Here is a 20,416-nt window from a genome sequence, read left to right on the forward strand (position 1 = left end):
CCTGAGTGTATTTAACACCCACTAACTGAGCAGTTATTTGCTGTTAAACCAGCATAATTATGTAATTTGAATAATCCCATTAGAATGTCATATATTCTAATTATTCTAATATTATATCTGCCAAACCGATGTCCAGCATATTAGGACTAACATTTATGCTGCTAATCTTAACATCATCACTAAGAAAAAATTTTTATACTATAGGCTCAGTTTTGATAATAATAAATGCATTTTGTCCCTATACATTAACTAGATAGTTATGACTTATTTACCACATTTCTTTCAAGCTGCTGTAGCCATTCTCTCTTGCTTTACCTGCTTGGCTCTCCCCTCTCTTCCAGGTCCCAGTGTGCTACTGAAATAGAGGAGTTATGATTTGATGATCATTACCAGCTGCACTAGCCAGCCTCTCCTGGCACACCCGCTGAACTCACACCCCTCCCCTGCACCTGAGCTAGAGACCCCACCCCAACACAATGGCATATTGCAGTAGCTGAAGTGGCAGTGATCCCAGCACACTGTGGGTTCAAGGTGTTCTGTACTTGATCCACTTAAGAGAGGATCAGAAGTTCCCAAAAACTATAGTGGAGCCGTAGCCTCTGTGACATGCATGCCAACAGGGATTTCATCAGGTCTGAATTTTAGTGTGGCAGCTTTCCAAAAGCTGTGCATACCGTTTGCTAACACAAAATGTAACCAGTTCAAAAATCATAGCCTGACCTGACAAATCTCCATTTCATGCTATTTGGTGTTACCAACATTAGGCTATGAAACCAGCCTGTTGTGGTTTCATAGAGTACTGTTTTGAGTACTCGACAAGTAATGGGGGGATTTTTCCTTTACACACTTTGGGCCCATTACTACTGTACCAATCAGTCATGGTCTGAATGCCATGGTATGTGGGAATGGCAGCCCATCTTATTACTGCCATAACCCATTGTGTCACAAGTACCTTGGGCATCACTGAGATACACCAGTGAGTTTGACATTATTTTCATTCTTGGCACATAAAATAAATTGTTGATTTAGCTCTGGTGACTGTGGGCCACTAAAGTACACTGAAATCATAACCCTTTGTCACGGTCTGCGGGAGGCAGACCGAATGGACAATGAGTGGAGGACTCAGGTGCGGACACTGACGAAAAATGAGCGTTTATGATAAGAGAGCATACAAAAATTAAGCAAAACTAAGAAAACTATGAATAAACTATTACAAGACTAGAGAGACTGTGAAAGCTATGAACGCTGAAAATACTATAAAACATGTAGGGACGCTATGAAGTCTAAACTTAGACATGGGAAAGGGAACACAGACGACGCCACATTGAACACAGGAAGACTGAGGACTTAAATACACATGAGGTGATCAGGGGATGTGGAGACACATGAGGAAAACAGCTGACTGGAATGAACATAATGACGCCACAGTAGAAGCGAAAGCTTAGTACATAGAGCATGGAAACAAGACTTCCAAAATAAACAGGAGACATTACGAAGACGCAGACATGACATAAATTTAACCAGCACCACAGAGACAAAGCGTGACAGGTAGACATGAAGAAGGTAGACATGAAGAAGGGAGACTTAGGACAGGGGAGAAGACGCAAAAGGATCTGCAAAGCAAAGGACTAACACAGCAATCTAGGCATCGTAGCATTTAAAAAGGTAAACTAAACTCAAACCAGAACATGAATAGAAAACAAAATACAATAAAACTCAAACACTGGGTCACCCAGTACTGTGGCACCCTTTGTCACAGATTTATGGAGTATTATCTTCCTGAAAGTGGCCATCAGAAGATAGTAAGCTATCTATAAAGGTATGCAGAAGGTTAGCATGGTGAAGAGCCCTAAACCAGCATCTTTTGCAAAACGTAAAGAACTATTTAGTGTTTTGACCTAAACTGTCATAACCTTTAGAGTAAAGAACCCAAATGCAGTCAAAATAATAGAACAGATTGAGAGTCATTTATTAGGTGGTATTCAAAACCAAAAATACAGTCCAGAAATGTTAAATCCCAAACAAATCCTGGGTTGCTCAGAAGGCAGGAACACAGTGTGACTTGACAGAAAACACAAGCAAACTGAGACTTTAAATATATATAAAAGGCAATCAGGCAGAGTGTAAAAAAAAGAAGTGTAACAATGCACAGATCAACTCCATTTAGATAGCAAGGTATGGGAAATAAAAATTAAGCGGATGGAAAAAAAAAACCCACACACCAGTGGTTGAATTCATGGCACTTTTATATTCAGTCTTCCACCTTACATTTTTCAGCTGCATTTCCCAACCATCACAAAACTTAGTTACTCCTTGTTTAAAAAAACAAAGTTGTATTTCAGTAAACACACATACATACCATAAACAATGTTGAAGGCAGGTGAAAGTAGAAAGCTCAAAATGTATTTCTATTGTGAGTCAGCAGGGAGTAAACAAAGGGTAGAACTCAGGCACTTTGAAAAAAGCCCAAACTTTCTAATGAGATGTCATGTTGCCATTACTCATAGCCATTCTCCACTGTGGATACTAAAACACTGCTGCCTTAATGGCATTATTAAGCACAGGCTCTTCTGTTCCGTGGCTTTATTCAGTAGGGAATAAACAATTGGGTGTCATACACTGTTGTCAGAAACACGCACAATTGCATTTGGCTGGATCTTGCAGGGCAACAGTAGGACAGCCAAACCACTTGCTCCTGTGTATTTAGTCAAATCCTGACAATGTCATCACAATTCCCAAGTATCTTTACACAGAGCCACTAAAACTCTGTTCATTTGTCAGGTGTTTCCAAAAAAGTATTAAAATTGAATTTTGCTCCGGCATCACAGATCATTGTTGGCCTCTCCACAAATGCATTTTTCTGATTTATCACTTGAATTAATTCAATACACTGAACATCATTATGTATGCCTTCACTGTGTAAAAGATTCAGTTCAATTCAATTTTATTTATACAGCGCCAAATCACAACAACAGTTGCCCCAAGGCACTTTATATTGTAAGGTAGACACTACAATAATACATACAGAGAAACCTCCCAATAATCAAATGACGCCCTATGAGCAAGCACTTTAGGGACAGTGGGAAGGAAAAACTCCCTTTTAACAGGAAGAAACCTCCAGCCGAACCAGGCTCAGGGAGGGGCGGACATCTGCTGCGACCGGTTGGGGTGAGAGAAGGAAGACAAGATAAAAGACATGCTGTGGAAGAGAGACAGAGGTTAATAACAGATATGATTCAATGCAGAGAGGTCTATCAATACATCGTGAGTGAGAAAGAAAGGTGACTGGAAAGAAAAAACTCAATGCATCATGGGAATCCCCGGCAGCCTACGTCTATTGTAGCATAACTAAGGGAGGATTCAGGGTCACCTGGTCCAGCCCTAACTATATGCTTTAGCAAAAAGGAAAGTTTTAAGCCTAGTATTGAAAGTAGAGATAGTGTCTTGTTCTGGATTTAACAGGAAGCCAATATAGGAGAAATATGCTCTCTCTTTCTAGTCCATGTCAGTACTCTTGCTGCAGCATTTTGGATTAATTGAAGGCTTTTCGGGGGGGGGGACATCCTGATAATAATGAATTACAGTAGTCCAGCCTGGAAGTAATAAATACATGAACTAGTTTTTCTGCTTCACTCTGAGACAGGATATTTCTAACTTTAGAGATGTTGAAAGCAGTCTAAGGTCTATCAGGACAAGCACAGAGATGAGTCCACTGTCAGAGGCCTTAAGAAGATCATTTGTAACCTTCACTAAAGCTGTTTCTGTGCTGTGATGGGCTCTAAAACCTGACTGAAACTCATCAATTAAGCCATTCCTCTGCAGATGATCAGTTAGCTGTTTGACAACTACTCTTTCAAGGAGTTTTGATATGAAAGGACGGTTGGAGATTGGCCTATAATTAGCTGAGACAGCTGGGTCTAGAGGTGGCTTTTTAAGTAAAGGTTTAACTACTGCCAGCTTGAAGGCCTGTGGTACATAGCCGATTATTAGAGATAGGTTGATCATACTTAAGATTGAAGCATTAATTAATGGCAACACTTCTTTGAGCAGTTTTGTAGGAATGGGGTCTAAAAGACACGTTGATGGTTTGGAGGAAGTAATTATTGAAGTTAATTCAGCAAGATCAACTGGAGAAAAAGTCTAAATGAATATCAGTGATACTGAAAGTAGCTGTAGATAACTCACAATGGGAGTTGCTTCAGTTATGTTGCCCGTCATCACTTGAAACTGTCATTGACTTTCCATGATCTATGGTCACCTCTATTGCTGCCAGTTGCTTCCTGTGTGAACAGGGCTTTAGTTCTAAGATGGTCAAACATGGCTGAGACCCACATAAGTGTCTCATGACAGTAATTTATGCAGATTCATATCCTCCAGCAGGGTACCAACTTTGCAACCTTGAATGAAATGGATTCCATTTGTCACTGAAGTTGTCATTGTGGAACTGATAAAATGTTAAAAGCAAAGGAATCTAAAGTCGAAAATCTAAATGAGCCAAGGCCAAAGTAGATGGGAAACAGAAAAAGCAAGGCCAAGGAGGTAATGAGTTATATATGAGAAATATCTGGAATCTGAGTTTCAGCATATATTTTTAGAACCGTGACAGTACCCTCCCCACAACAGGAGCCTCCCGGCGACCCCCAGGCTTGTCCGGGTGGACGCGATGAAAGTCCTGCTCCATGGCCCTATGCAACCCAGCAGCCCGGGGAACCCAGGACCGCTCTTTGAGTCCGTAACCCTCCTAGTCCACCAGGTACTGCAAACCCCGTGCTGGTAATAGAGCACTTTAGTCAGCCAGACACTGGGTTGATCAATGAGTCCACCACAAACGGGCCAATGTAATTTGGAGTGAGCTTCCTGGATTCAGTTCCGATTGCCACAAACCTGGTCGACAGCCATACCTTTTGTCCAGGCAAGTAGGTGGGAGCAGGGGTCTTATGCCGGTCTGCCCGACGTTTGTTTCAGTCCTTTGTGTGGACCAAAGTGGCTCGGGTGGCCCTCCATGCCCGCCAGCACCTACGAAAATGATGTTAAATAGATAGTACAAAGTGCTCACCTTCATTGGTAGGGAACAGTAGTGGCTGATAACCAAGGGACACTTCAAAGGGGGACAGTCCGGTGGCTGTGGAGGTGAGGCTATTGTGGGCATATTCGATCCAGGGGAGTTGTTCACTCCAGGTGGTTTGGTTCATAGAGGCCACACAACCGAGAGCCGCCTCCAACTCTTGATTGGTATGCTCTGTTTGTCCATTAGTCTGGGGATGAAAACCAGAGGAGAGACTGACCTGTGCTCCAAGTGTGGAACAGAACTCCTTCCAGACTCTTGAGGTGAACTGTGGTCCCCCGGTTGGAGACAATGTCGGCCGGAATTCCATGAGTCGGAACACGTGGATAGTTAACAACCGGGTGGTTTCTAATGCTGTGGGAAGCTTGGGCAAAGCAACAAAATGTACAGCTCTGGATAAAAGGTCAATAATAGTTAGAATTACTGTGTTACCTGCAGAGGGAGGAAGCCCGGTGATGAAGTCGACCGCTATATGAGACCAGGGGCGGCCTGGGGTTGGCAGGGGCTGGAGTAGGCCAGCAGCCGGCTGGTTGGCTGACTTATTTTGGGCACACGTGGAGCAGGCGGAAATATATTCACGGACATCTTTAACTAGGGTGGGCCACCATCGCTGGATAAAAGAGGCAGTGCAATGGATTGCGGGGTGACATGTTGTGAGACCCCAGTCGGTAAGTAATGGTGAAATCAAAGCGAGTGAAAAACAATGCCCACCTGGCCTGACATGCGTTGAGCCTCTTTGCAGACCGGTGGTACTCCAAATTCTTGTGATCAGTCTAGACAATGAAAAGCTGGACTGTTCCCTCTAGCCAGTGCTGCCACTCCTCCAGGGCCAGCTTGATGGCCAGCAGCTCGCAGTCCCCGATGTCATAGTTGTGTTCTGCTGGGGAGAGACGGCGGGAGAAAAATGCACAGGGGTGGAGTTTACCTTCACTGCAAGCACAGCTTCCACCCCTGAATCAGAGGCGTCTACTTTCACAATGAACTGCTGGTTAAGATCTGGTTGTGAGAGAATCGGAGCAGAGGCAAAACACTTCTTGAGTTGTGTGAATGCTTCCTGAGCTGGCCTGTCCCACAGAAAGGGAACCTTGGGGGTGGTGAGATGGGTTAGGGGAGCAGCAATCTTACTATAATCCCGAATGAAGCGTCGATAAAAGTTTGCAAAGCCCTGGAAGGATTGGAGCTGTTTACGATCGACTGGAACCGGCCAGTTCAGCACTGCATCCACCTTAGCAGGGTCAGCCTTAAGGTTTCCCCGTTCAATGATGTAGCCCAGGAATGACATAGTGCTGACATGGAATTCACATTTCTCAGCTTTGACAAACAGGTGGTTTTCCAGGAGACGCTGAAGGACACATGACGTTCATGCTCGGGCACAGACCTTGAGAAAATGAGTATGTCGTCCAAGTAGAAGACAAAATGGTTGATGAAATCACGGTGGACGTTGTTGACAAGAGCCTGAAAAACAGTTAACCCAAATGGCATGACTAGATACTTGAAGTGACCAAGATGAGTGTTGAAGGCCATCTTCCATTCATCTCCCTCCCTTATCCTCACCTGATGATAAGCATTGCGCAGGTCCAGCTTAGTGAAGATGGAGACTCCCTGAAGCAGTTCAAAGGCAGATGTTAGCAAAGGCAGCGGGTACTTGTTTCTCACAGTGATCTTATTAAGACCCCGATTCCTGATTTTATAGTTATATGTTTTTAGTAGTTCCTCTTAATAAATTTTGATTTGTAAACTTCCTTTGTCTCACCTCTGCCGTTAATAATGAGTGTGTGGGCTTTGGTAGCCAGTGCAACACGTAAATTGGCTAGAGAAATCTTTCCTGGGGTTTAACGCCCTTCCCCAGGTGGCGTTGTCAATATCTTAGTTATCGTCCCCGGTTATTCCTCATCACGACACCACAATCTGGCATTGTGTCGACAGGATATTTTCAGGCAGAGATCTGTTGCATGTTTTTTGTTTTGTTTCATTTTTGGGGGGTTAAATCTGTTCGGTTGGTCTGGTTATTGTAGTGCAGTGGCAAGACAGCAGCAGCGGCAGCGTCGGGATGGACTTCTGGATTTTATAAAGTGATATTTAAATACTCTGGTTTATTATGGAGGAAGAGCTCATACAGCGCTGCAAGCAGAAAATCGGTGGAGCGTCAAGAGCGAGGGGGGTGGGCACGATACACGGAATCCAAAGTACCATCAGGGTGTACACCCCACCCCTGGCGTCGTTGCCCACCTCTCAAAGTTAAATACACGTAGACATTGAGGGCCAGCAGGAGGGACCATGCGCTTACCTGCTGCTCTCTGGCAGGTAGCTCCATGCCCTCCTGGGTTTTAAATGCACCTTAGAACACACATGCATCAACACTACAATGAGCGGGTGGAGGGAGGTTTGGAGTCTTCTCTCACCCCCATTCTCTGCGACCTGCTGGAGCGGGGGGGCTAGGAGGAGGAGTTGGCCGTCTGACTGCGGTCTGGAGTGTGGGGCCTCCCTGCTGCTGCGGAGTCGGGGCGGTCTGCCTCCCCCCACCGCAGGGAAAAGGGTAACACCACCTGGGTCTGGGTGCAGTTCCCCCCCCTCCAGGGGCAAGGGTACCTAGACCCGGGGCTTAGAGTACGCTTGGGGAGTGTGATCGTGTGTACAGCGTCTCTTTATGTCTGTCTCCACGTTGGTTGAGTGTGGAGTAAGTGTATATGAGAGCATGAGGGTGGGAATGGATGTTTGTATATGTGTGTACCTGTATTTCTGTGTCTATATGTCAGGTTGGGTGTCAGGAGCCACCTCTCTGGTCCCCATCTTAGGCCCTCCAAGGTATGGAGGCCTATCTCCCCCTACCACCTCTTCCCCTGCCAGTGGCGGACTCCCTCAGACGTCGGTGCGTTGGTGGTTCTTTGTGTCCGGGGATGGGCGTCCAGGTACACACCGGCTCACTCCTTGGTGGCCGCTTATCGGGGCCTGGAGCCTGGGGCTTGCTCGGGCCACTTCGGAGGTGGGGTGCCCCCGGCCTCTCGGCCTGGGGCTCGGTCACTCAGGCACGGCTGGCTGCCGGCGGAGCTCACGGGCGCGTCACTGCAACTCCCCCTGGCTTCTGCTCCGCGGCTGCTGAGTGAGCCCTCATCTGGGACTCTCCTCAGCTCTTTCTGGGACAGTGGCGCGGCTGCCCCTCTGTTGGTCTTCCTTGGTCTCTTGTGTTCTGGGGGCCTCTGGATGTCTGGAGTTTTGATCTCCTCCATACCTGCTTCATGCCCTGGAGGACGGGGCTGTGGCCCCCCCACACCCTCTAGCAGATCATTACATGAAGGAACCTTTTAAAAAAACAAAAAACAAGCGCGTCCATGTTCACAGGTGTACACACGGGTGATCACACCCACAAACTACACCCTTTTTGGCTCCTACCTCAAAGCACACTGTGTTCTGTTGATCTTATGTGCTGCACAATAATGTTTAATATTTAGTATTTACTGTCATATTCCCATATATCATTGTGATGTTGTTTATTCTATTACTCTTCTTCTCTTCTGCTTGTTTTCTTTTTTCTTTCTCAGCAGGTGACCCAGGTGATTGATATATGCATTTTTTTTCTTTTTTTCTTCTTTTTTTTTCTTTTTCTGCTCATTCTGTTGGTTTTTGGTTTTTGCCCTTCTCCCCCGTCCCTCTTCTCAGCTGTTTCTCTTTCCCTCTTTCTTTCTCCCCTTCTTTCCCCCAGTCAAGTCTGTCCCATGTTCAGTAAGTGAAAATAAAATAAACAATAAAAGGTGAATCAAATGGACAAAAAAAAAAAAAAAAAAAAAAAAAAGAGCGAGGGTCGGAGCAACCTGGCATCAGTGCTGCTGCTACAGGTTCATCCACCAATGGGCATTCTGCTGTTTCAGCTCCCGTGACTGAGAGACTGATTTATATTCCTCGGGAGAGGAAGTGCCCATGGTTCAACGGTAAGACTGGTATAGGTATTGCCGAATGGGTGGAAGAGGTGCAGGCCTGTTTGAGGGTACGACATCTTTCGCCAGCCGACCAAGCCCTTTTCATCTATGATCATCTAGAAGGCGAGCCCAGAGAAGAGATTAAATATCGGCTTCCAGAACAGAAAGACGATCCCGAAAAGATTCTGACTATTTTACAGGAACTGTATGGGTGTACTAAGCAGTGTTGCCAACTTAGCGACTTTGTCGCTATATTTAGCGAGTTTTCAGACCCCTTAGCGACTTTTTTTCTAAAAAAAGTCACTAAAAGTGCATATCGCTTTTACCCTAAATATGCAGCGGGTGCTGTAACGCAGTCAGTTCTTCTTTTACTCTTTTACTCTTATGCTGTTTTGTGGATCACAAGGTTTAAAACTACTTATAAACACACACACACACAAAGTAACTCCACCAGAGTGCCTATTTCGGGTCACTTTTGCCAAGCCCGGGTAAAGGAGCAGGGTTGGAATTGTGACATTAAAAAAACAATAATTGCTAAAAGAAATTTAATTTGTAGTTCTAAATAAACTCTAAATGCATTTAGGACGTTTTTTACTCACTTTATGTCTCTTCCACGATGTTATTTCTCTCTCCAACAACATAGGTTACAATTAGATTAGCATGGCCAATTATGCAAATCAGGCGATGACGTCATTTAGCGACTTCTAGCGACTTTTAGGACAACCAATAGCGATTTCCTTACTGAGGATTTGGCAACACTGGTACTAAGTCATATGTCTCTTTGTAGGAAGAGTTGTTTTCAAGATGACAGCAGGAGGGAGAAACATTGCAAGAGTTTTCGCATGCTCTTACAGTATGTGCCTCATGGATAGAGTTGTAAAACAGTCCCCTCATGTTCTGCTGAACAAAGATATGTTGCTTAGAGACCAATTTATTGAAAATGTGCTTGATTGTTTCTTACGCAGAGAATTAAAACAGTATGTCCGCAGCCACCCTACTGCCACCTTGATGGATGTTCGTCGTGAGGCTATATTATGGGAGCGTGGAGGTATGCCAGGGGGCGGGACGGATAGACATTACTCCCCAGAAGGTTGGGCATTTTGCCAGAGAGTGCCCTGGTGAGCCCACAGTCATGCCTGTGCAGTGAGCTGGTACAGCAACGCAAGCCAGTTTAAGTAATGTTGTTTGTTCTTCCATGCAGGAAAACTTCCACCCCCTGAACCATTGAGCCAAAGTTCAGGTGGGGGCATCCTAGGCTCAGAGTCTGTACTACCTGACCCGTTGCTGCAGCTGGTTTTAACAGCGGGGGTTACTTGTAGGAAACCAGTAACCCCCGCTGTTAAAACCATTACTTCGGTCTTCCCTGGGTATGCATTGTCTGACCTTCGTATGTTGCAGGAGACTGACCCCATGATCAGGGAGTTTCTACAATTTTGGAGGCGGGGCCCTGATGCCAAGGAGCGTGGTCACTCTTCAAGGCTGGCCCTCGGGTTGGTCAGGCAATGGAGTAGGTTAGTGGAGCGGGATGGTGTGTTATATCGGAAGTTCTGTCATCCAAGGAGAGGAGAGACACTGCAGGTATTGCTGCCCAAGTCCCTTCAGGGTCAAGTTTTGCAACAAGTGCGCCAGGAGCATGGTTATCAGGGTGTTCGGAGCACGGTAGATGTGGTTTCTCAATGATGCTACTGGGTAGGGATGTATAGAGACATCCAACGGTGGTGCCAGAAGTGTGAGCGATGCCAGTCGGCTAAAGATGCACCAACCCATCTTAATGTGTGTGTGGGCCATTTGCCCGCACCGAAACCGAAGCAAATCCCTGTAGCTGATTGGCATAAGACGCGCCACGACCAGCAAGCCAAGGATGCTCCCCTGCGAGAAGGTCAACTGGTTTATCTGAAGAAAGTTGGACTCAGAGGTCGTGATAAAATTAAGGGTGCTTCGAGTTCAGTGGTGTATAAAGTGCTTAAGGTCCCTGACCAAAAAGGGTCAGTGTACACTATTGCTCCGGTAGATAACCTGAGTCACGCGAAACATGTCCACCATTCACTACTAAAGAATAAGGTGGAAGGTGTGACTACCTGCGCTCCCAGTGCTCTGATCCAAACATTAGAAACTGCCCCTGTAGAAGAACCGATGCAAGGTGGCGAGTGGTTTTTATTGGTCTCTGAACCTACTCCAGCCCCAAACAGTTGCCAACTAAGACCAGAGAATCCTAGCCCTCGTAGACCAGACGAGCTAGAACCCTCAACCATGGCTGTTCAGAGAGGAAACATCAGTCCTGGTTTCTCCTGACAGATTGAAGGTCAAGATGGCGCCTGTGTTTGGCTGTGCTGCTGCCTTCGTCCGTGTGTTTGTTTATTTTATATGCTATGCAAGTGTTTTTGTTACAGTTTTTTCTGGTGTCACCTCCCTTTGGATTTATGATCGTCATGCATTGCTAGCGATCAAATCTGCAATGTATAGCTTTCAGAGTCAACGAAACGAGGCTGTTTTCCTACCGCCGTTAGAGCGCAACGCAGCACCAGGTCTACCTCCACTCTTGCCGGTTAGCTCATTTTTGCTTCAGCGGCCTCGTCGGAGAAAGCAGGGGAAGCGAGCCAGCCTTCACGTCCTGCTCCGTCGTCTTCGGAAAGAGATGGACCTTCGGGGGCTCTATTCCTGGGTTGCTACCGGTGAGATTCGGCTGAAACTTGTCGGAACTGGATTAATCCCCACAACCCACTATGTTTACCACCCAGGCTGTCATCTGAAAGCATGGAAAGCCAAGCCTTATCGCGGCAGGAACCCTGTTTTGCTGCGCGGCTTACCGCATAGCGCAGACTTTGTCCTTGGAAACTCTACCCCTGTCCTGGTGAGTCGCAGCCTTAAATGGATGTTAATTAATGCCCGCTCAATCGCCAATAAGTCTTATATTTTAAATGACTTGTTCTGCTCTGAGAAGCTTGACTTCATGTTTATCTCTGAGACATGGCAACGTGAGAATGAAGTCTCACATCTTTTAGAGCTTTGTCCCGCTGACTGCTCATTTCTCTGTGCACCTTGGATATCTGGACGAGGGGGTGGAACAGTGGTAATTTTTTATGCCAGATGATTTCTTCAACCTGCTACAACTCTTTTGAGATGCTTATGATAAAAATTGGAAGAGAACAGCCCATATACGGCATTTTAATTTATCGTCCACCTGGGTCTGCTGCGTCTTTTTTTGTCAGACCTACAAGACTTTAACTTCCACTATTAAAATGGGCAAGGTTATCATTGTTGGAGATTTCAACATTCATGTGGATGACTCAACAAACAGTACCACTAAGGAGTTTCTGAGCATTATGGACTCTTTCAACTTTGTTCAGCATGTAGCAGGGCCTACTCATACGGCTGGGCACACTCTGGACTTGGTCTTCACCTATGGTGTTTCCCTTGACCACATGAATTTAAATGAAGTTGTTTTTAGGGACCATAAGTCAGTCTCTTTTACTGTATCTGTTAATTCAGAGTCCCATCCTCAAGGTTCTACTAGGCGCAGGCGCTTTATTAACGACTCTATAATTTCTGAGTTTTCCTCTCTTTTTAATTTTAAAAGTTCCTCTAACGAGGTTGAGCTTCTAACTAATTCTTTTAATGAACACTGTCTTACCATTCTAAGTCAGGTTGCTCGGTACCACTTTACAATAAGTCTCCCCTTATAGATGCTAATAAATAGTTTATAGCTATATTATTAATTAATCTGTAAATGCTTTATAAACCATTATTAATGGTTTATTATGCATTAGTTAAGGGTGAGAAAAAGAAAAAAAACTGACCGGTTTCTTGCCAAATAGTGAGCCAAATGTGTTCACCTATATATTTCATCTAGAGTTGCTATATTAAACATTTCAGACTAAGTTACTATCCTGTAAGCACAATCAGCATTTGTAAACATATTTTTTATCATATAAAATTGTACTTCATAAATGCATTATAAATATCCACAACTATCAATCGGAGCTTTGTTGTAAAGTGTAAAGCATAAAACCATTTATTAATGAATAATAAATATTTATAAATGCCACATGGGAGACTTATTGTAAAGTGTAAAGCATAACACCATTTATTAATGAATAATAAATATTTATAAATGCCACATGGGAGACTTATTGTAAAGTGTAAAGCATAAAACCATTTATTAATGACAAATAAACATTTATAAATGCCAAATGGGAGCCTTATTGTAAAGTGTAAAGCATAAAACCATTTATTAATGACAAATAAACATTTATAAATGCCAAATGGGAGCCTTATTGTAAAGTGTAAAGCATAACACCATTTATTAATGACTACTAAACATTTATAAATGACAAAAGATAGCTTTGTCGTAAAGTTTAAAACATGTCAACATTTATTAAGGACTAATAAACATTTATAAATGCCAAATGGGAGCCTTATTGTAAAGTGTAAAGCATAACACCATTTATTAATCACTAATAAACATTTATAAATGACAAAAGATAGCTTTGTCGTAAAGTTTAAAACATGTCAACATTTATTAATCACTAATAAACATTTATAATTGCCAAAAGTGAGTCTTAAATGTATAATGTCACCATTTATAACACTTAGACCTAAATTACAATCAGTGCTTGAAATAACATTTAACTACTGTCAAAAATGTATTGTAAGAGTAACACATGTAACATTAAATGTGTTTTTTAAAACACCAAACAGTCACCCACTCCAAAAAAAGTTCATGCCAGACTGGTTCAAACTGGAAATATTTTTTGTATGTCCTTAAATAAGCGTCCCAGTGGTCCATCAGGGTGTCGCGAACCAAGCCAAGATGACCACTCAAGAACCATCAGGTGTTCCTCCAGCAACTTCTCAATTCGATTTCCTCTTAGTCTACGGACATGTCCTTTGATGGTCATCCAAGCCCTTTCGATATGCTGTGTATGACTGCCAGATTGAGGATCTACACACCACCTGCTGTGATTTACAGTGTAATGTCTGTACCCTATGTTTGTCAAAACATTCTTGTAGGCTCTCCACTCATCACTGATAATGGCACTACCCAACTTAACATGCTGTCTGATCAGAGGAACAAGGTGGCGCCTTGATCGTTTTTCAACAAGTTTTAACACGAGCCTTCGCCTTTTGTCTTTAATTCCCATCATTCCAAATACCCATTTCTTCCTTTTCCATGCATTTCCAAAGCGTCCACGTGCATACTGAAAACAAAAAGAATAAAATTAAACAGAATATCTACAAAGAAACATTCAAAAAGATGGTTGCTTCTACTAATTTTTTTTACTTATGGTAAAGGTTTCCATGTTTAGAGGACACATTCAGATCTGCATTGATTCTAACAAACCTGTCTGAGAGTTTACCAACCTTTCGCTGATGACGGAGACAGCTTTCATCTATAACCACAAATTCTCTGTCACCACCAAGACGGTGTCCATTGTTTATTCTGTGTCTTTTAATTGCACGTATACAAACATGTCGAATGTGTCTTGCCATGCTACTTAGTGTTCTGGAGCTGCCAGCCACTCCATCATCGATCATATCTATTTGTCTGAGCCTGAGCCCTTGTGAAAATCTGTAATAGAAATTGAGGCAATTATTACTTACTGAGGCCCTAATTTTATTTCACAAGTCTCGTATTGGTGTTCAATTATGAAAGGTGCATTGCTATTAATGTCTACATCTACATATACCTGTAAATGAACTTCATTCAACTGAAAAGAGATGCTTTTGATTTCTCAAAGAGGGAGCTAGTTCTAATTGTTCTGGAAACTTTCCTATGACTTGCTCTTTTGCAGCACCTGAGAACATACAAATGAGTTAAGTAAAGAAATGGACCCTTAAACAAGAGCATTAATTGAAAAGATAATCACAAAATTAAGTATGAAGAAAATAATAATGAAAAGAGGTTAATGCTCCCTCTTGCATTGATAACCGAAATATTTTGTTATATTTACTACATGCACTACATTATCATGCATTATACATACCACATATATTGGGCTTTCTTCACCACGGAAATCATTTTCATCTTATGGTGACAAACAGGACATCTAAGCTTCTTTTTTAGCAGGTGTTTCTTCTGCAGCCATTTAATGAGCCTTAGTGCCTTATATTTAGTTTGTTTTCCTTCTATTCTGGTGCGCAATCTCATTCCCAGAGACATTCTGGTGGGAAAAAATGAGTAATTTATTTTATTATCACCTCGAAACACCGTAAAATACTCTATGGGAGTCTAGTGCAAATCGGTTAAGAGTTAAAGAACTTCACATGCTATATAAAACAAGCCCTATAATCAAAAATAGTCCCACGCAAAAAAGAGGATTGTCTCACCTGTTATAATGTATCTCCGACTTTGTTATGTAGATCTAACCCACTGGATTCATGCTAAAGAAATATGTTCTGCCGCCAAAGGGAGGGAAAACAAATTTAATTTAAACGCAGAGGAGCTTATACAACCATCCAATCACAGTTAACTTTATTAAGGAAAGCCCCTCCTCTCAGAGCGCGACAGGCAGTGGAGCGCTCTGGAAGGTCAAGCCAAAGGGGCACGAACAGACACACTGAAGGTTCAAGTTCCTGCGCCATGGATGGAGCAGAAGATAAAAATTTGTGTGCGTCTGCGACTTACACAGTTAGCACACGTTCGAAGAGATACAAAAAGCAGAGACTGGATGATCTAGATTGCACTAAGCCAACGACGTCAGCAGTTAGACATGAAGGTGAGTATAATGCTAGCTAGCTAGCTACCGAGCCATTTGGCTGCTAGCTACAGTGGCTAACTAACATCACATAACATGTGAATAGCTCTATTACTATTGGTTATTCCAAACGATTTATATCACTTAGTTGTACAGTATATTTTTAGTTTTGTTTATGTGCATCATTAAATTTATATTAAACACCCTGGTAAGGCAGTACACATAAGAATTATTTGCCTTGTTTTAGAAATGCCTGAACCACCACAGGTGTATATAACATAATTTTTACAAAGTGGCTTTTTATAAATTCAAGTTGTAACCGTTTTTAATCAATATTTTATTTGAGTTTCCCAAGTTTAAATTATAAATTATTTTAGTATTGTAATTTAATAATTGTTTGTTCTTTAGATTCTTCTTCTAATCCTGCCCCTACTGCAACTGCCCTTCTTAACAAGGAGCGAGAGAAACTGACTTTTCTTAAGGAGAAACTGGAGTGGCAAAAGAAGAGAATTGAAGAACTGGAAGGAGAGAGAGATTTTCTCCGAAGTCAGCTATCATCCCTTACAAGTATGAAACTAGACTTGTTCCATGAACATTATTTTTATTTTACAGTCTTCAAATTGGTCTGCTGGGGCGGCAGCATCTCTGCTGGGGACAGGAAGAGACTGAACAGGGTGATCCGAAGGGCCAGCTCTGTTCTAGGATGCCCTCTGGACCCAGTGGAGGTGGTGAGTGACAGGAGAATGGCGGCTAAGCTGTCATCCCTGTTGGACAACGTCTCCCACCCCATGCAGCAGACTGTGACAGCACTGAGCAGCTCCTTCAGTGGGAGACTGCGGCACCCACGGTGTGGGACGGAGAGATTTCGCAGGTCTTTCCTCCCCACTGCTGTCAGACTCCACAACAAAGACTTTAACTGAACAAACACACACATCCACACATGTGCAATAACACTAAGTGCAATAATCCTTTCTGGCATCGTCGTATTTTTACTCAGTTGTATATAGCATTCGTATTCTATTTTTATCTTATTGTATATTTTTATTCTATTTTATTCTACTGTATATAGTATATTATTTTATTCTATTCTGTACAGCTGTGTACTGTATTTATTCTTATTGTATTCTAATTTTTGCGTCATAACTTTTGCACTGTCCACTTCCTGCTGTGACAAAACAAATTTCCCACGTGTGGGACTAATAAAGGTTATCTTATCTTATCTTATCTTATCTTATCTTATCTTATCTTATAAACATTAGATAATTTATCAATCCCAGTGAAGTTCCCTTATTGTCATTGTGTTGATTAAAAGATTTTAGTCAGTTAACTTTAAGTGTTGTGCTAGTTCATTCCTAAAGAGACCTGGTTCCAAATTCAGTTCAGCCAGGTCTAACTTGATTGATTCAATTTCATAGTTCATAAGATCATAACTCCAACATGAACTAGTAATGTAACAGCCTTACAATCAGAATTAATATAGGTTTTATATATATATGTATGTATGTATGTATGTATGTATGTATGTATATATATATATATATATATATATATATATATGTGTGTATATATATATGTATATATATGTGTATATATGTACACCTTATTCACATGATGATTTTCTATAACAAAATCCTCATTCTCTTTAAGCACATAAGCTTACTAAATCATCAATTGTGTAATTGAAAAACAGGGGACTTGTTTCTAAAACCATCCATTTTGTTGTTTACATCCTGCAGAGCAACCTAAAGACGAACCATTCAATGATCCATTTTCCTCGAAGGCTTCTGAAAACTCAGATTCATCTTTCGCATCTTCATCTGTATCGTCTGTGTGGTCATCCTCATCTTCATCCCCAAAGAAGCGAAAGCACAAATACAACAAAAAGCATTCAAGAGCCAAGAAACCCAAGAAGGAGCAGAAGAAGCTCCGGCAGTGTGGTGAGCAAAATATTTTGGAAGAGAAGATTTTACAGAAGAGGATACTATAAATGTGACATAAAAGATAGTATTATGACTTTAATTTGTTCTAAAAATTACTCTGTGTTCACTACGTCATATATACATATCTATCTATCTGTCTGTGTATATATATATATATATATATATATATATATATATATATATATACACAGTGGGGCAAAAAAAGTATTTAGTCAGCCACCGATTGTGCAAGTTCCCCCACTTAAAATGATGACAGAGGTCAGTAATTTGCACCAGAGGTACACTTCAACTGTGAGAGACAGAATGTGAAAAAAAATCCATGAATTCACATGGTAGGATTTGTAAAGAATTTATTCGTAAATTAGGGTGGAAAATAAGTATTTGGTCACCTCAAACAAGGAAAATCTCTGGCTCACACAGACCTGTAACGTCTTCTGTAAGAAGCTTTTCTGTCCCCCACTCGTTACCTGTATGAATGGCACCTGTTTGAACTCATCATCTGTATAAAAGAGACCTGTCCACAGCCTCAAACAGTCAGACTCCAAACTCCGCCATGGCCAAGACCAAAGAGCTTTCGAAGGACACCAGGAAAAGTATTGTAGACCTGCACCAGACTGGGAAGAGTGAATCTACAATAGGCAAGCAGCTTGGTGTGCAAAAATCAACTGTGGGAGCAATCATCAGAAAATGGAAGACATACAAGACCACTGATAATCTCCCTCGATCTGGGGCTCCACGCAAGATCTCATCCCGTGGGATCAAAATGATCATGAGAACGGGGAGCAAAGATCCCAGAACCACACAGGGGGACCTGGTGAATGACCTGCAGAGAGCTGGGACCAAAGTAACAAAGGTCACCATCAGTAACACACTACAACGGCAGGGAATCAAATCCCGCAGTGCCAGACGTGTTCCGCTGCTGAAGCCAGTGCATGTCCAGGCCCGTCTGAAGTTTGCCAGAGAGCACATGGATGATACAGCAGAGGATTGGGAGACTGTCATGTGGTCAGATGAAACCAAAGTAGAACTTTTGGGTATAAACTCAACTCGTCGTGTTTGGAGGAAGAAGAATACTGAGTTGCATCCCAAGAACACCATACCTACTGTGAAGCATGGGGGTGGAAACATCATGTTATGGGGCTGTTTTTCTGCCAAGGGGACAGGACGACTGATCCTTGTTAAGGACAGAATGAATGGGGCCATGTATCGTGAGATTTTGAGCCAAAACCTCCTTCCATCAGTGAGAACTTTGAAGATGAAACGAGGCTGGGTCTTCCAACATGACAATGATCCAAAACACACCGCCCGGGCAACAAAGGAGTGGCTCCGTAAGAAGCATTTGAAAGTCCTGGAGTGGCCTAGCCAGTCTCCAGACCTCAACCCCATAGAAAATCTGTGGCGGGAGTTGAAAGTCCGTGTTGCTCGGCGACAGCCCCAAAACATCACTGCTCTCGAGAAGATCTGCATGGAGGAATGGGCCAAAATACCAGCTACTGTGTGTGCAAACCTGGTAAAGACCTATAGTAAACGTTTGACCTCTGTTATTGCCAACAAAGGTTATGTTACAAAGTATTGAGTTGTATTTTTGTTATTGACCAAATACTTATTTTCCACCCTGATTTACGAATAAATTCTTTACAAATCCTACCATGTGGATTCATGGATTTTTTTTTCACATTCTGTCTCTCACAGTTAAAGTGTACCTCTGGTGCAAATTACTGACCTCTGTCATCATTTTAGGTGGGGGAACTTGCACAATCGGTGGCTGACTAAATACTTTTTTGCCCCACTGTATATATATATGTATGTATAGATTAGTATGCTTTGAGCATTTGCTTTTCTAATTATTTGCTTTGTTTTCATTTTTAGTTCAAACGCCAAATGACATTGTGCAGCGATACAAATCCCTCCTCAAGACATTTCCAAAGCATGGGCTCGACAGGAACACTGTTGTGTCCACTTCATCAGATGGGGAGCTTGCTATTGCGGTCCGCAATGTCTACCAGGAGCTACTGTCCAACAGGCCTAGTGGAGAGACGGTACTAGCTTTTGCTAAGCGATGTGAGGCTGCAATTCAAGGCAGTGATGAAGTAAAAAACAAAATAGAAAGTATGAAGGCCGCTGGTACTTTGCTTCCAATTCGAAGAGGGAAATCTGTCTGAAACCCTAATTTGTTCTAAGTGGTTTTGTTTTTTTGAGCATATTGAACTGAAGAAAAGATCTGCAAAACCAATCATTTTTCAAAGATCTGTTCACATATGTGTTGAGTTTCCACACAACTAAGAGATTTACCTGTTAGTTTATTTTATTGGTTTTTTTTTTTCAATGTTTTGATTTGTATAAATGTGTGTAGAGTAAATAATACAGCTGTGCAGTTTCAGTTAAGGTATAATAATTTATTATATTATAATTATTATAATTTTCCTTTGTTTTATGCCAGTGGTGAATTTAGGGATGGGATTTGTTTCCTTAATATAGTTTTAGCTATCTTTAAAGGGCTTGTATATAAGTTTAGAAATGCTAAATAACTGTTGGTGCTTTATACTTTTTATAGTAATGCCCAGTAATACTTAGAAATGTTTGTTGATCATAAATAAATGTTGACATGTTTTAAACTTTACAACAAAACTCTGTTTTGTCATTTATAAATGTTTAGTAGTCATAAATAAATGGTGTCATGCTTTACACTTTACAATAAGGCTCCCATTTGGCATTTATAAATGTTTATTTGTCATTAATAAATGGTTTTATGCTTTACACTTTACAATACGGCTCCCATTTGGCATTTATAAATATTTATTA

The 20,416-nt window shown here is 42.1% G+C and overlaps 1 protein-coding gene and 1 pseudogene across 1 annotated transcript; one reads left to right on the top strand and one right to left on the bottom strand.

Moving 5' to 3' along the window:
• Positions 1-13,282: 13,282 nt before the first annotated feature.
• On the bottom strand, positions 13,283-14,998 carry LOC147337454 (uncharacterized; annotated as a pseudogene).
• A 561-nt stretch (positions 14,999-15,559) lies between these two features.
• On the top strand, positions 15,560-20,110 carry LOC147337455 (uncharacterized). Its single transcript, XM_086262581.1, has 3 exons — positions 15,560-15,695; positions 17,411-17,611; positions 19,484-20,110. The coding sequence occupies exons 1-3, from the start codon at positions 15,560-15,562 to the stop codon at positions 19,774-19,776; spliced, it is 630 nt and encodes a 209-aa protein (XP_086118707.1). The 3' UTR covers positions 19,777-20,110.
• The last annotated feature ends 306 nt before the right edge of the window (positions 20,111-20,416 follow it).

Source organism: Aulonocara sp. 'chitande type north' Nkhata Bay, linkage group LG2, assembly GCF_057382095.1.
Source record: "Aulonocara sp. 'chitande type north' Nkhata Bay isolate Kocher_YH1m ecotype deep benthic linkage group LG2, A_spYH_male_GT1.1, whole genome shotgun sequence".
In the NCBI taxonomy this organism is placed as follows: Eukaryota; Metazoa; Chordata; class Actinopteri; order Cichliformes; family Cichlidae; genus Aulonocara; species Aulonocara sp. 'chitande type north' Nkhata Bay.